The sequence below is a fragment of the Muntiacus reevesi genome, chromosome 2 (assembly GCF_963930625.1).
Source record: "Muntiacus reevesi chromosome 2, mMunRee1.1, whole genome shotgun sequence".
Lineage (NCBI taxonomy): Eukaryota > Metazoa > Chordata > Mammalia > Artiodactyla > Cervidae > Muntiacus > Muntiacus reevesi.
In genome coordinates, this window is record NC_089250.1 from 266,754,026 (window position 1) to 266,767,080 (window position 13,055).

At 49.7% G+C, this 13,055-nt stretch overlaps 1 protein-coding gene across 1 annotated transcript; it reads left to right on the forward strand.

Annotated features, from left to right (window-relative positions):
- Positions 1–7,882: 7,882 nt before the first annotated feature.
- On the forward strand, positions 7,883–9,509 carry TPRX2 (tetrapeptide repeat homeobox 2). The gene is made up of 3 exons (XM_065920677.1): positions 7,883–7,907; positions 8,350–8,519; positions 9,009–9,509. The coding sequence occupies exons 1-3, from the start codon at positions 7,883–7,885 to the stop codon at positions 9,507–9,509; spliced, it is 696 nt and encodes a 231-aa protein (XP_065776749.1).
- The last annotated feature ends 3,546 nt before the right edge of the window (positions 9,510–13,055 follow it).

Genomic DNA, 13,055 nt, shown 5'->3' on the forward strand with positions numbered 1-13,055 from the left:
CAATTGTGGGAAGCAATATCTAAACAGAGAAAGACAACATATATTGACATATGGGATGGATGCCAATCCCCCGATCCAGGCAAAAATTTGCCAGGGAGGGGCAGGTAGGAGATGGCATTGTGCTCTGGATCTGTGTAAACGCTGGGACCAGGATGCACTGTCCATTAGGCATTTTGCCGAGGCATTTTCCCACACTCTTTGCTGGAGGCTGGGGTCTCAGGTGTGAGTAGATTCTCTCCCTGCCTCACCAAGTTCTCCAGTCACAGAGGAGGGTGTGTCTTATGCAAATGATTCAGAGGCAGTAATAGAATCTGGTGGGTGGGGCACAGACACAGGCCAACGGGAATAAGACTTTAAGAGACACCCCTTCCCCCCGCACCTTCTTGGGGTCTTCTAAGAGTTCTCTAGGAGTTGGACAGAGGAAGGAGTCAAATCTTTCAGGAGATTCCAGGTTCCTTCTCCTGGGCCAGCCTGGTTCTTCAGCTGTCCCTTGGGGATTCCTAAAGCCAGGAAGAGTGTCAAAGGAAGTGGGGACAGAACAAGAGGTCTCCCTCATTCTATGTCAGGTCCTCTGTCCTCCCCTTGCCCACTCACTGGAGCTCCAGGTCTCCCTTCGATGGCCACCTGTGGAGTGAAAATGATTAAAATGTTGGATCCTGCTTAAAGTCTGGGTGATTTTTTTTGTTGTGTCCATGGAGGGGCATGGAGGTAAAAACAGGGGTTGCTCTGTCCCCTTCCTTTCTCCCCCACCTTCTGTCTCTGGGGGCATGGGTGTTTCCATGTGGTTTCTCTGTCTTTTCTGTGACATCTCTATAAAGCCAATTAAGCAGGAATATGGGCTCCAGACGGCCCGCTTCCACCTGTTATGACCCCTTGCTGCAAGGGGGTGGTGACCATGCTTCCTGCCTCAGTGGGCCACATGAGGATTAAAGCAGCTTGGGAAGGGAGTGGTGTGCTTAGCAATTGGCCCTCGAAGGAAGAGGAATTCTTGGAGCCCTCCCCATCAGGCTCCAATGCTCTGCGGCTTCATCGCACACCTCCCCCTTCCCCCTTCCATCCTTGCCGCCTTCCCTTCCATCTCTTCTCCCATTCTGGTCCCTTTCAGCTTCCCATCATTTCTTGTCTGTCTCTTGTGTTTTCTCTCTCTCTTTTCCCCACCCCCCGTTTTCCTTCTTGACTGTCAAATCTCAAGACTCCAAGGTCCGCATTTCTTTTTGCTGGTTTTTAACTTTTTATTTCTTTCCTCTTCTTCTCTTATCCTTTGTCTTTCTGTTTCTCCAATGCCAGGTCATCAATCTCTGCTAACGTCCCTCTCGTTCGCTGGATCCTGGGTTAAAACGTGTGTGTGTGTTTAACACAGAGCTGATCAGGTCAGACAGACTTGCTATTTGAGCCTGGCTCAGCCACGTCTGGTCCTGTGACCTTGGGCAATCCATTTCTCCCAATTTCAGTTTCCCCCTCAGTCACATGAGACATTGAGAAGACCCACCTAGAGAATTAAATGACATCAGTATGTTAAGTATTTGGCCCTGAGGTCTGGTCCATGGTAAGAGCCCAATAGGTGTTTATTTGTATAGTAAAATGCACATCACATAAAAGTGACCATTATTATCATTTTAAAGTGTGCAACTCAATGATATTAAACACATTCACAGAAGAAACAAGACATAAAAGGCTCCATATCAAATGAATCCCTTTACGTGAAATGTCCAGAAGAGGCAAATCCATGGAGATGGAAAACAGATTCGTGTTTGCTGCGGGGGAGGGGAAGTTGGGGAGGAACTGCTTAATGGGTGAGAGAGTTTCTCTTTGGGGTGATGAAAAAGTTCTGGAATTAGATAGGATCCAGCAATTCCACTCCTTAGTCTATTGTGAAAGTCGTTCAGTCATATCCGACTCTGTGATCCCATGGACTGTAGCCCGCCAGGCTCCTCTGTCCATGGGATTCTCCAGGCCAGAATACTGGAATGGGTAGCAGTTCCCTTCTCCAGGGGATCTTTCTGACCCAGGGATTGAACCCAGTCTCCTGCATGGCGGGCGGATTCTTAATGAGCTGAGCCACCAAGAATTGAAAACAGGTGTTCAAAAAGGTGTACTCTTGTGTTCACAGTGGCGCTATTCACAATAACCAAAAAGATGGGAACAGTCTGATATCTACCTTGAAGACATTATTCTAAATGTGTATCTTAACCTAGCATTTCCTCTGAAGTTGTACTTGTGCCCTTCATAGCAGCTTTATCCATAATGGTCTCGAACTGGAAACAGTCCAAATGTCCATCAATAGGTGAATGGCTAAAAGAAGCTGGTGAATCTAGAGAGTGTCTTTAGCAATAGAACAGAAAGAACTCCTGATGTACAGGACAACTGGATGAATAACACAATAATGAGTGGAAGAAGCCAGGTTCTAAGCAGTGTATATAGTATGAGTCCACTTCAATGAAATTCTAGAGAAGATAAAACCAGTGGCAGAAGGTGATTACTGATTAGCAGGAGCTGGGGAATCAATAGATCAGATTCGCCGCAAAGGGAAAAAAGGAAAAAAATTTAAAGAAAAAATTTTTTTTGGCCACACCATTCAGCATGTGGGATCTTAGTTCCCCGACCAGGGATTGAACTGGTATCACCTTTCTCAGAAACATGAAGTCTTAACCAATGGCTCACCAGGGAAGTCCCCCAAAGGGGGACTTTTTTGAGGTGCTAGAAATATCTTCTATCTTGACTATGGTTGTATTTCCATGACTGTATGTGATTGCCCAAACTCATCAAACTGCATGGTTAAAATGGGTGGAATTTATAGTATATGAATTATACCCCAGTAACTTGGAAGGGAAAGGAAAGAAAAACTTACTCAGCAGGTACTATTTGCCAGTACTGGAGAAAGTCCTAACTCTTCAAATTCTCAAAGCAATCTACCAGAGAGATGCTATAATTATCAGATAGATGCTATGATCATCTTCACTTCACAAATGAGCAAACCGAGGCAGAGGCAGGTCAGGTGACCTGCCCAAGGTCCCACAACCAGGAAGAGATAAGAACTGAGATGTACAGTCCTCGTGCTGGAAGGCAGACCCTCCAGACCCTCCTGGCATTTCCCCCCTCCTCCCCATTTTTGACCCTGCCTCTCCTCCTTGCTTCTCTCCCGCCTGTCTCTTTCTTCTTTGGTCTCAGGCTCAAGTGTTATTCTTCTCTTTGTCTCTCTCCTGACCCCCATGTGTCTCCAACCGACCTCCTGCTTCTCCTGATCTCTGAGCCCCTCCCTGGCTGTTTCCTCTGTCCCTGACCAGGACTAATTTAGCAAATGCTCCAATCCTCTTATGATGGCCCAGCCTCAGCAGAATGGCAGGGGAATTAGCGGGGATTAGGTTCAGACCCATGACCCACTGTGGGGAGGGGACTTCGTGGAGACAAGTGAGTTTTAACTAAGGCATGGCCTCATCCACCCTTGTCCCTTCCATGTGAAACCATGCCTGGGACACACAATAGTAATAAAATCACAGCTGAATTCTTTTTTGGTTGTGCCGGGTCTTCATTGCCGCCAGAGGGGGCTACCCTCTCATTGCAATTCGCGGGCTTCTCATTGCTGAGACTGCTCTTGTTGCAGAGCATGGGCTGTAGGTGCACCGTCTCAGTAGTTGTGGCCCACGGGCTTAGTTGCCCCATGGCACGTGGAATCTTCCTGGGCCAGGGATGTCCCCTATGTCCTATGTCCCCTGCACTGGCAGGCGGATTCTTATCCACTGTATCACCAAGAAAGTCCACAGCTAAATTCGTTACGAAAGGCTTACGGTGTGGCAGGCCCTTCTGTATTTCTCCCGTATTAAATCTTCATTACAACCTCATGAGGTTGGGGCCACCCCCATCTCCCCTATTTGATGGATCAGGAGGGATTAAGTAACTTTCCCAAAGTGATCGGGGTCCTGTCCCAGCCATCCTGGTAGTTTCAAGTTATAGGTGAAAAAACAGAGTCTGGGAGATAAGAAGAGGATGGTCCTGGGGCTGCAGAGTGTGCAAATGAACCCTCTGTTTGGTGACTTCAAAGGTGACCCTTTCAGCAACTCCCCCACCCCCAGTTTGGAGGAGGTGAAGGAGAGGGAAAGAGGTCAAGAGAGGGTGGAAACCAAGCAGAAAATGCAGAACAGAAAGCAGAGCAGAGGAGGAGATTAGGTAGGGAAAGAAAAGACAAATGTCAGGAGGGGAGTTTGTACAAGGTCTTATTTCTTCTTTAAGTATGTGACAGAATTCAACAGTGAAGCATATGGGTCTGGAGGAGGTTTTTTTTTTTTTCTTTTAAGGAAGGCTAATTTTGTATTTCATTTAGTTAACACATATGTAATTGTATCCTGTGGACCCAACTGGAAGGAGAGAAGGTACAAGATAGAGTTTGTTATGGCAGAGGAAGGGATAAGCAGAACTGAGACCCCGGTTAATAGTTACAAGCCACTGAGACTTCCCTGGCAGTCCAGTGGTCACGACTCCTCTCTCCCAACGCAGATCCCTCATGCCACACAGCGCAGCCAAATATAAAACATTTAGAATAGTGCATAAGTGCCACAAATAAGAAAAATGTGGTTGGATTTCTCTGTTTCTCTCTCTTCCTCCCTTTCTCTCATTTTTTAAAGCAAAATTATTTATATTATTTTTTGGCTGGGCTGGATCTTCATTGCTGCAAGCAGGCTTTCTCTACCTGGGGTGAGCGAGCGGGAGCTGCTCTCTAGTTGTGGTGCGCTGGCCTCTCACTGTGGGGGCTTCTCTTGTTGCAGGGCCTGGGCTCTAGGGTGTGCAGGCTCAGCAGTTGTGATGCATGGGCTTTAGTGGCATGTGGAATCTTCCTAGACCAGGGATCAAACCCGTGTCCCCTGCAGGTGGATTCTTAACCATCAGAGACGTCCCTCCCTTTCTCTTATAGATATTAATGTTTTTGTGTTTGTCTCTGCTTCTCATATCAGTTTGTCTTCCTATCTCTATAACTCTCACTTTCCCTTTCTCTGTTTTCTGGGGACAATTTTAGGGCTTCTCCAAGGCTGGCACAATCTGGTGCTGGCTTACCCCTCCACCCTCCTCTTTCTGCCTTGCTGGCCCCTTCTTGCCACTAGAACAAACCAAGCTCTGGGACTGAGGCCAGGGCTAGGGACCAGGGTAGGCCAGATGGGCTGTCTCTTACAGTGTGTGAATGCTAAGTTGCTTCAGTCGTGTCCGACTCTGTGGGACACTGTGGACTGTAGCCCGCCAGGTGCCTCTGTCCGTGGGATTCTCCAGGCAAGAATACAGGAGTGGGTTGCCATTCCCTTCTCTAGGGGATCCAGGAGACCCGGGTCTCCCACATGCAGGCAGATTCTTTACCATCCGCACCACCAGGGAAGTGCCTGATGGTCCTTTCAAACAGCCTCTTACTGAGATGCCCCTAATGTTCCCATGATGTATTCTCCCTCATTGCAATGAGACAATTGTTTGGTTGTTGGCTGTTTACTCACTAAGTCCTGTCCGACTTTTTTGTGATCCTGTGGACTGTAGAGTCCACTAGGTTCTTTTGTCTGTGGGATTCTCCAGGCAAGAATACTGGAGTGGGTTGCCATTTCCTCCTCCAGGGAATCTTCCCGACCCAGGGATTGAATCTGCATCTCCTGCTTGGCAGGTGGATTCTTTACCATTGAGCCACCCGAAAAACCCAATGAGACAATCAATTTGCACAAACACTGGGGCTTTCTGATGGTCTTTGGCTGAGGGTATTGACAGCAATCACCAAGTCTGTCTCAATAACCAACCTACTCTCCCCAAACATGGGAAAGCCAGATTCCCCATCCCGTCAGTTATCTGGCCCCAGCATGAAGTCTCTTCTCAGTCTTTGCTCATCTAAACATCACAGTGTTCCATTTAATTTCCTTTCAAAGGTAGGGAGCCCATGAAGGGGGAAGGGTGGGTGAGGGAAGAATTGAGATTAGCAGATGCAAACTATTACAGATAGAATGCAAAAACAGCAAAGTCTTACTGTATAGCACAGGGAACTATATTCAGAATCCTGTGATAAGCCAGAATGGAAAATGATATGAAAAATAATGTCTATATATGTATAACTGGTTTGAATAAACTCTGGGAGTTGGTGATGGACAGGGAGGCCTGGTGTGCTGCACTCCGTGGGGTCGCAAAGAGTCGGACACGACTGAGCAACTGAACTGAACTGAACTGATGTATAACTGAATCACTGTGCTGTATATCAGAAATTAACATGGCATTTTGAATCAAATACACTTCAATAAAACTTTTTAAAAACTAGAGAGAAGGCAGCCTAGAGTCATATCTTATAGACCAAGGACGTTACTAGGTTCTCTCTTGTCGACAGCAGCGTCATCAACTGTCTTGGTGACCAAGTGTTCCCAGCTGCTCCAGAAGCAGAAGAGATCTCCGGTTATGGCAGCAGGTTGCCAAACAGGGAGCAGAATAAATGGCCACTGATGGCAGGTTGCCCCTTGAGCATCAGAGAGTGATGGAAATCGAATAACAAGATCTCTTTGCTTTGTTTCATGTCATACTTGATCACTTAATTAGTTGTCATCTTGCACTGATGATAATAAAAGTCCCAGGGGATGAGCACTGTCAGCTGTGTTCTCCCCTGCCCTCAATCCCAGGAGACCCCTGCCCCAAGTTCAGTATGATGCTTAGACCCCAGGTCTATGCAGCCTGGAGAAACACAAAGCTAGGCTCCTAAGACCCAAGCTCCAGCAGACAAACCAGATCCAGTTCATTCATCCACAGAGGGCAGGAGCCAAGCTGTCTTTTCAAAAAAATATATTTATTTATTTGGCTGCCCCAGGTCTTAGTTGTAGCACAGGGGATCTTCTATCTTTGCTGTGGCCTGTGGGACTAGTTCCCTGACCAGGGATCGAACCTGGGCCCCCTGCACTGGACGCACAGAGTCTTAGCAGCAGACCACTAGAGAAGTTCCCCCAAGGTGTCTTAATACGGAGGGCTCTTGGTGGCTTCCAGCACAGGACCCACTAATTGTTCGGTCCCTAAGTCGTGTCTGACTCTTTGCGACTCCATGGGCTGCAACACACCAGGCTTCCCTATCCTTCACTGTCTCTTGGAGTTTGTTCAGACTCAAGTCCATTGATTCGATGATGCCATCCAACCATCTCATCCTCTGTTGCCCTCTTCTCCCCTGCCTTCAATCTTTCCCAGCATCAGGGTCTTTTCCAATGAGTCAGCTCTTCGCATCCACCAAAGTAGTGGAGCTTCAGCTTCAGCATCAGTCCTTCCAATGAACATTCAGGGCTGATTTCCTTTAGGATTGACTGGTTTGATCTCTTTGATGTCTAAGGGACTCTCAAGAGTCTTCTCCAGCACAATTCGAAAGCATCAGTTCTTCAGTGCTCAGCCTTCTTTATGGTCTCTCACATCCGTACATGACTACTGGAAAAACCATAGCTTTGACTAGATGGGCCTTTGTTGGCAAAGTGATGTCTCTGCTTTCTAATATGCTGTCTAGGTTTGTCATAGCTTTCTTTCCAAGGAGCAAGGGTCTTTTAATTTCATGGCTGTAGTCACCTTCTAGAGTGATTTTGGAGCCCAAGAAAATAAAGTCTGTCACTGTTTCCACTGTTTCCCCATTTGTTTGTCATGAAGTGATGAGACCAGATGCCACAATCTTAGTTTTTTGAGTGTTGAATTTTAAGCTAGCTTTTATTATTGCACCCACTAGTAGTTGCTCAATAATAAAAGGATTAACCAATTATTAATCACTCTCTTGCCAGGCTGAGGGTGGGGCAAGAGAGGGTGGGTTTCAGGACCCTTAGGGTGTGCCTAAGGTGGGCACAGCATAAAACCGGGATGTCTGGCCCAGGCCTGTGAGCAGAGCCTCACACTCCCACAGCAGAACAGCAGGAGGATGCAAGAACCTGAGTCCATCATGAGTGAGTCTGGCCTCCTGGGACTTGGTGGAGTTTGGGGGTGGAATCACATTACTGGGGAAGAGGAGCAGAGAGCCTGGCCCTCGGGGGGCCCCTGTCAGGGTGGCTCCCCCCTTGGATGGGAGATAGTGGGGGGTTGGGGAGGGCACCAAGGGTGACCAGGGAGCATGTCCTGCCTGCCTCCCCAGGCCAGGGCCCTGCAATACTCCCCGGGCCGAGGTCAAGCCCATTTCCAAGCTGAGCTCACTGAGGCCCAGAGAGGTGCAGGGGTTAGGGCTGGAGGGCGAACAGCCAGGGTCTGAGTAACACCCTCAGGTCCAGATGCCCCAGGCTTCTCCTCCCGCGTCCCACCCGCTCACCTGGGTCTGGTCCAGGGAGAGGGAGGGCGCCAGGCGGGCTGGGGGCTGTTGCTGGGCTCATGGGACCCTGTTTGCCCAGTGCTCAGGCCCCACGGGGAGATCAGCGCCCCCAAAGAGAAAGCGGCGGGAGCGCACGGTGTACAGCAAAGAGCAGTCGGAGGCGCTCAAAGAAGCCTTCCTGAGGACCGAGTACCCGAGCTACCGGGACCGCCTGCGCCTGGCGGCCAGGCTGCACCTGGACGAGCAGAGAGTGCAGGTCCGAGCCCCCCGCCCCGGGCTGCCCTCCGCCCGCCGGGGCCGCCGGTGGGGACCGCGAGGCCAGAGGGGCCAGGGCTGCCCAGGTCCCGCAGCAAGCAAGGGGTCTCCCCGCTGTGGACCCAGGACTGGACCCTGGCCCCCCTCAACCCTGGGCTGGATCACCCCGCCAACCGCATCCGGCCTGCCTGACCCCCCCATCGCCCCGGGGTGTCCCGGCGCCCAGCCCTCAGGGCCTCTGACCCCGCGGACCCTCTCGGGCAGACCCCTTCCTGCCCCGCGGGGGCCCCAGCCCTGCCCCCTGCCCTCTGCGCCCCTTCCCGCCGCCTCCTGAACCCCAGGAGCCTCTAATTGGGTCTGGGGGGCGAAGGGAGAGGGGAGGCGGGATTCTCAGCAGGACCGCCTCACCCCCGCCCCCCACCATCAGAGGCAATAGCGCGGGCCCCTCGCCTCTCACACCCCCTCCTCCCGGTCCCCTCTGCCCCCCCAGGTGTGGTTCAAGAACCGCCGGGCCCAGCGCTCCCGTCTGGAGCGACGACAGGCCGAGGGCGGATACCGGAGGGCCGGCGATGCGCCCACGGACCCCAGAGTCCCCTGGACCCCTGCCCCCGCCCTGGAACCTGCTGCCACAGCTGCGAGCCCCAGTTTCCCAGGCGGCCCGGGATTCTATAGCAGCCCTCCTCCCTTCAGCCCCGCGGGGGTGCTCCCAGCGCCCGAGCCCGGCGTCTCCAGCTGCGACCAGGCCACGTGGGTCCCGGCACAGGGCGTCCACGTGTACGGCCCCGCTGCTCCAACCCCGGCCCCCGCCCAGGGCTGGCCTCAAGACCCCTACGCGCCCAACTACCGCCCAGATCCTCTTCCGGTTCTGCTTCCTGACTGTTCCCTGATGTTCTCATCCCGGGAGCTCTCCTCCCCGACGTCTGGGTACCAAACCGGAGATAGCTTTGGGGATGGCCACGACACAGGCCCCCGGCAGTTCACAAATTTATAGGGTCGTGGTCATCTGTCTCCAAAAGTCCTGCAGACCCCGAGGGGCTAGAGGGGATGAGGGCCTTGTGAGTCTGCACGTGGTGCTCATGCGGAAGGTGTGATGGCTTGGTCTTCACAGCTGGTTTCCTGTCCGCAGAGGGACCGCACCTCCCTTGATCCAGCCTGGGGAGGGGGCGTTTTTTTGTGTCACTATGAGGTCCTCTCAGGTCTCGAAGCTCTGACTGTCCCCGCCCTCGTTAGTATTTGAGGCGCACGTGGATATTTCTGTGAATTTCTAGATCAGAGGTGGAATTATTGTTCACAGCCTCTGTTTCACTGTTGTGGGAACTTGCTATAGGATTTTCACCAGTCTCATAGGGAATTTAATTAAAATTGCCTTAAATCTTTACATTCCCTTGATGTCTAGAGATTTTTGTTTTTGCTTGTCTCTATCCTTACTAATGGAGAAGGTAATGGCAACCCACTCCAGTGCTCTTGCCTGGAAAATCCCATGGACGGAGGAGACTGGTAGTCCAGGGGGTCGCAAAGAGTCGGACACTACTGAGCGACTTCACTTCACTATTCTTACCTGTAGTTTCAAATGTTTGCAAATAAAAAAGGGGGGCATTAAATCCATAAATAGTTTTGGAGCTAATTGGCATCTTTACAATACTGAGCCTTCCAATCTAGGCTAATTACTTACTAATCATTCATTTGGTTGTTTACAAAAATTCTTTGCTAAGTGTTATTATTTCTGTAGGTTTATTTCTAGTGCTTTGTCTTGTGATTGCCTGATATTTTAGATGAATTTAAATTTTTATTTTAAAATCTGTGTTCTGCCTAGATGTCCATCAGCAGATGAATGGATAAGAAAGCTGTGGTACATAGACACAATGGAATATTACTCAGCTGTTAAAAAGAATGCATTTGAATCAGTTCTAATGAGGTGGATGAAGCTGGAGCCTATTATACAGAGTAAAGTAAGTCGGAAAGAAAAAAACCAATACAGTATACTAACGCATATATGTGGAATTTAGAAAGATGGTAATGATGACCCTATATGTGAGACAGCAAAAGAGACACAGATGTAAAGAACAGACTGTTAGACTCTGTGGCAGAAGGTGAGGTTGGGATGATCTGAGAGAATAGCATTGAAACATGTATATTACCATATGTGAAATAGATTGCCAGTCCAGGTTTGAAGCATGAAGCGGGGTGCTCAGGGCTGGTGCACTGGGATGACCTTGAGGGATGGGATGGGGAGGGAGGTGGGAGGGAGGAAAAATTTTTAAAAAAATCTGTGTTCAGTATATAAGATTCTGTGGATAGATTTATTTTGTATTTAGGGACCTGGCTCAATTAAAAAAAATTTGTAACAACTTATCTGGATGTTTTGGGCTTGATAATTTGAAAATTCATAACGTTCATGGTCATCTTGTAAGCACTGTTTCCTACAGAGCTAGGGAGTGTTTGTTATCCCCTTTTTGATTTTATTAAATGGCTGTAGGAATCTCTTCTCTCTACTCCTCTTGTCTCTCCATCAACCTCTTTCTTTGACCGCCTCCCTGCGGCAGCCCTGCCTCCTGAGTTCCCCCCACAGTCAGTCCTCTGACCCTGGCCTGGTCCCATTTAGCAAATGCTCCAATCCTCTTAAGGCCAGGCCGGCCTCAGCAGAGCAGAGAGAGAATTAGATCAGATTTGGGAGGGGGAAGCTCATGTGACAGGCTCTGGGGGGAAGTGTCGGGGGACGGGGGAGGGGGAGACAGACTGCCAGGGTATAATGAGAACTTTCTTGATTATACAACAGACCCTGGTGGGGATGTACACACACCACTCCCTGGAACGCCACCCCACTCAAACCCTGACATTGTAGGGGAGGGCAGGGAGGAGTCTAGTCTTCTGTTTATTCCAGGAGAAGGAGCCCAGGTGGGGGAAGTCCCTGTGAGTGTTCGGGGACAGAAGAGGGGGTAAGATTCAGGTAAGATTCAGACTCACTCTGGGCATGTGGGAGGGAGGGTGGTGCTCCTAGGGATTCCCCCACCCCCTACTGAATCCAGGAATCTTTGCCACCCCCTTGCAAGCTCTCCTGGGCTCTATTCCTCCTCCTTCCACAGTCTCAGGCTGTGTCTTCACTATCCACGATGATGGAAGCATCTGGAATTCCCATTCAGCTCAGGAAGAAGGGAGGTGGTAACTTCTGGTTGGCAGGTCTTGAAAATTTCCCACAAGACTGAGCAACTGAACAGTAACAAGAGCCTCTAGCACAGCTCCACCCACCAGGGGGCCAGACAGGAGCAAGAAGGCTGCAGGCCTGAGTCTGCAGAACAGGGCCACCCACCAGCAGGCCACATCTTTCCCCGGGGACTGGCTGGGCCCAGGTCCTATCTACCAGCAGGTCAACACAACATCGAGACACCCTGGGTCCTGCAACTAACTGACAAAACTGACCCCACCCACCAGTGGCCCTACACCTGCTCTGTGACCCCTGGGCCCTGCCACCAGACCCCAGGACCCAGCTCTGCCTGCCAGCAGGCTAACCCTAGTCCCAGGACCTGGCTTCACCCAGAGTGAAATAGTGGAAGTCTCAGTCACTCAGTCGTGTCTTTCCCACCCCATCGACTGTACCCACCAGGCTCCTCTGTCCATGGAATTCTCTAGGCAAGCATACTGAAGCAGGTTGCCATTTCCTTCTCCAGGGGGATCTCCCCTGCCCAGGAATTGAACCCAGGTCTCCTACACTGCAGGCAGACTGTTTACCATCTGAGCCACCAGGGAAGCCCCACAGTGAAATGAAAGGAATCTAAATGGAAAGGAAGAAGTAAAACTGTCAGTGTTTGCAGAGGACGTGATTCTGTACAAAGAAAATCTTAAAAGTGCCAGCAAAAACCTACTGGAACTCATGAATGAGTTTGGTGAAGCTGAAGGATACAAAATTAATATACAGAAATCTGTTGTATTTCTATACACTAACAACAAACTACCAGAAAGAGAAATTAAGCCAACAATTCCATTTATAGTTGTAGCAAAAGAATAAAATATTTGGGAATAAGCATACTCAAGGAGATAAAAAAATCTGTACTGGACAACCTCCCTGGCTGTCTAGTGGTTGGGACTTGGTGCTTTCACTGCAGGTTTGATCCTGGTGGGGAGATATAAGATCCTGCATGCTGTACAGTAAGACCAAAAATTTAATAAAATAAAATGAAAAACTACTGGTTCTCAAACATTAGAAGAAAAGGATATATATTGAATTTTATTAAATGATTTTTCTGCATCAGTTGATACACTTATGTGATTTTCTTACTTTAGTTTGTGGGTACGGTGAAGTATACTGATTGATTAAAAAAATTTTTTTTAACTAATTTATTTATTTATTTTTTGGCTATGCTGGGTCTTCGTTGCTGCGTGGGCTTTTCTCTACTTGCTGTGGGTGGCTTCTCATTGCGGTGGCTCTAGGGCCCGAGGGCTTCAGTGGTTGTGGCTCCCCGGCTCTGGGTCACAAGCTCAGTAGTTGTGGAGCACAGGCTTAGTTGCTCTGAGGCATGTGGGATCTTAGTTCCCAGACCAG